Source organism: Trichinella spiralis, assembly GCF_000181795.1.
Source record: "Trichinella spiralis strain ISS 195 chromosome Unknown Scfld2240, whole genome shotgun sequence".
In the NCBI taxonomy this organism is placed as follows: Eukaryota; Metazoa; Nematoda; class Enoplea; order Trichinellida; family Trichinellidae; genus Trichinella; species Trichinella spiralis.
The window spans coordinates 1-1,535 of NW_003529179.1; the positions used below are offsets into that span (position 1 = coordinate 1).

The 1,535-nt window shown below is 35.3% G+C and overlaps 1 protein-coding gene across 1 annotated transcript; it reads left to right on the forward strand.

The window, feature by feature from the left end:
* Window positions 1-1,118: 1,118 nt before the first annotated feature.
* On the forward strand, window positions 1,119-1,424 carry Tsp_13443 (conserved hypothetical protein). The gene has a single exon (XM_003368572.1). It carries the CDS (start codon window positions 1,119-1,121, stop codon window positions 1,422-1,424), a length of 306 nt encoding a protein of 101 aa, XP_003368620.1.
* The last annotated feature ends 111 nt before the right edge of the window (window positions 1,425-1,535 follow it).

The window sequence follows — 1,535 nt, forward strand, 5'->3', positions numbered from 1 at the left end:
TTCAGTCTCTCCACCTCCAATTCATAATTAACGTGCTGAAATATCTGGCTTATGTTTGCCGGCTTGACCAGCAATTCGGCTACAATATAGCAAGAAATTGTTGTGGCATTATTATTATTTTTTTATCTAGAGAACAAAATTGCATACGTCTGAAATCATCCGGAACGAGTTCTATAGGTGGCATGGTAGTTTACTGTTTTTTTGCAGAGCACTGAAAACTTACTGCCCGTATCTTGCAGTTTCGTAAGTAAATTTAAAGTAATAAAGATTTAAATTTCAGTAAGATTTAATTTTTTCACTTTAAAATGTTATCTAATTTAAAATTATGTATTTAAACATCGTTGTTTAAACTGTAGTTGGAATTTAAGTAGCATATTTTTTTCATTTTAATTCTTATATCAAAAAGGCAGAAATACCAAAAAAATCTGAAAAATACTGTATGTGCTAAATGAAAAGTATGATAAAAAGGTTCTTTCATTTTTTACAATAAAGCTGAGTAAATAATTCATTTTAATTTATTATTTTAAAGTATAATTTTAATCAGTTGAATTAGAATCATTTTTAGGTAGAAAAAAAAGTTAGACAATTTTCAAAAAAATATTTGAATAAAAAAAATAATCAGGTTGTTTTCAATTATTTTTGTAAATAATGATGACGATGATGCATTTATTGATAGATGTAGTAATTGGTTTTGCATATTAGTTGAGTTGAATTTGTATTTCATAAGTTTTGTGTAAAATGAAAGTGTTACTTATTTTTTACCTTGAACTTTAAACTTGCTTGGTCACATTATGGACATATTTACTGTTGGTGAAGCTGTCATGCTTTGCGAGCTTTCAGTTGACAACAGTGTCATCTCGTTTATCGCCGCTATTGTTGACATTTGTTAGTTAGTCATTGGGTAAAACTGGCTTTTTCTTCCCAGAAATGCTAGTTCAGCAGTAGCAGTACGCGCGCTTACTGGTGGTTTTGAAAGCTCGCCTCAGTACAACGCTTCAACTGATAATCGATTGGTGTGGTTTTTTCTTTATTATATCAATTTAAAGCTTGTCACATTGTTGTCAGATTTGATCAATCAATTGCGTTATTAATATTGTCATAATAAACAAAGAGCAGAAATGGAAGAACAAGGAAATTCAATTCGTTATCGTGAAGTGTCGACACGTCGGATTCGACCCACGTTGCCGGATATAGACGTGCCCCTGTTGATTGAATTGCACGACAACTGGCAGAGCAGCTACGCCGAAGATGGTGTCGTTGTGGTCCACTACGACGGCGTGGTCCACTACACCTTGTGCGACAAACGGTCCCATCATATATTCTACGCCGCACTGGCGTTGAACAAGCTCAGCTTACGGGTGCACATTGTCCAACAACGAGCCGGTCGAGTTGGTCGAAGCCCAACCACAACCGCTTACGTTTGAACAACATGACCAGCACATCCGCAGCGATTCAGTTGGTCGAAAAAGTGAAACAAGTGCTCGAGAGGCGTGGCTCTTCGATTCCATAACCACCGGATGGATTATGCAAATTTT

Excerpts from the sequence above, each read along its gene's own strand:
- Tsp_13443 (XM_003368572.1), top strand. The coding sequence starts at position 1,119 with ATGGAAGAACAAGGAAATTCAATTCGTTATCGTGAAGTGTCGACACGT.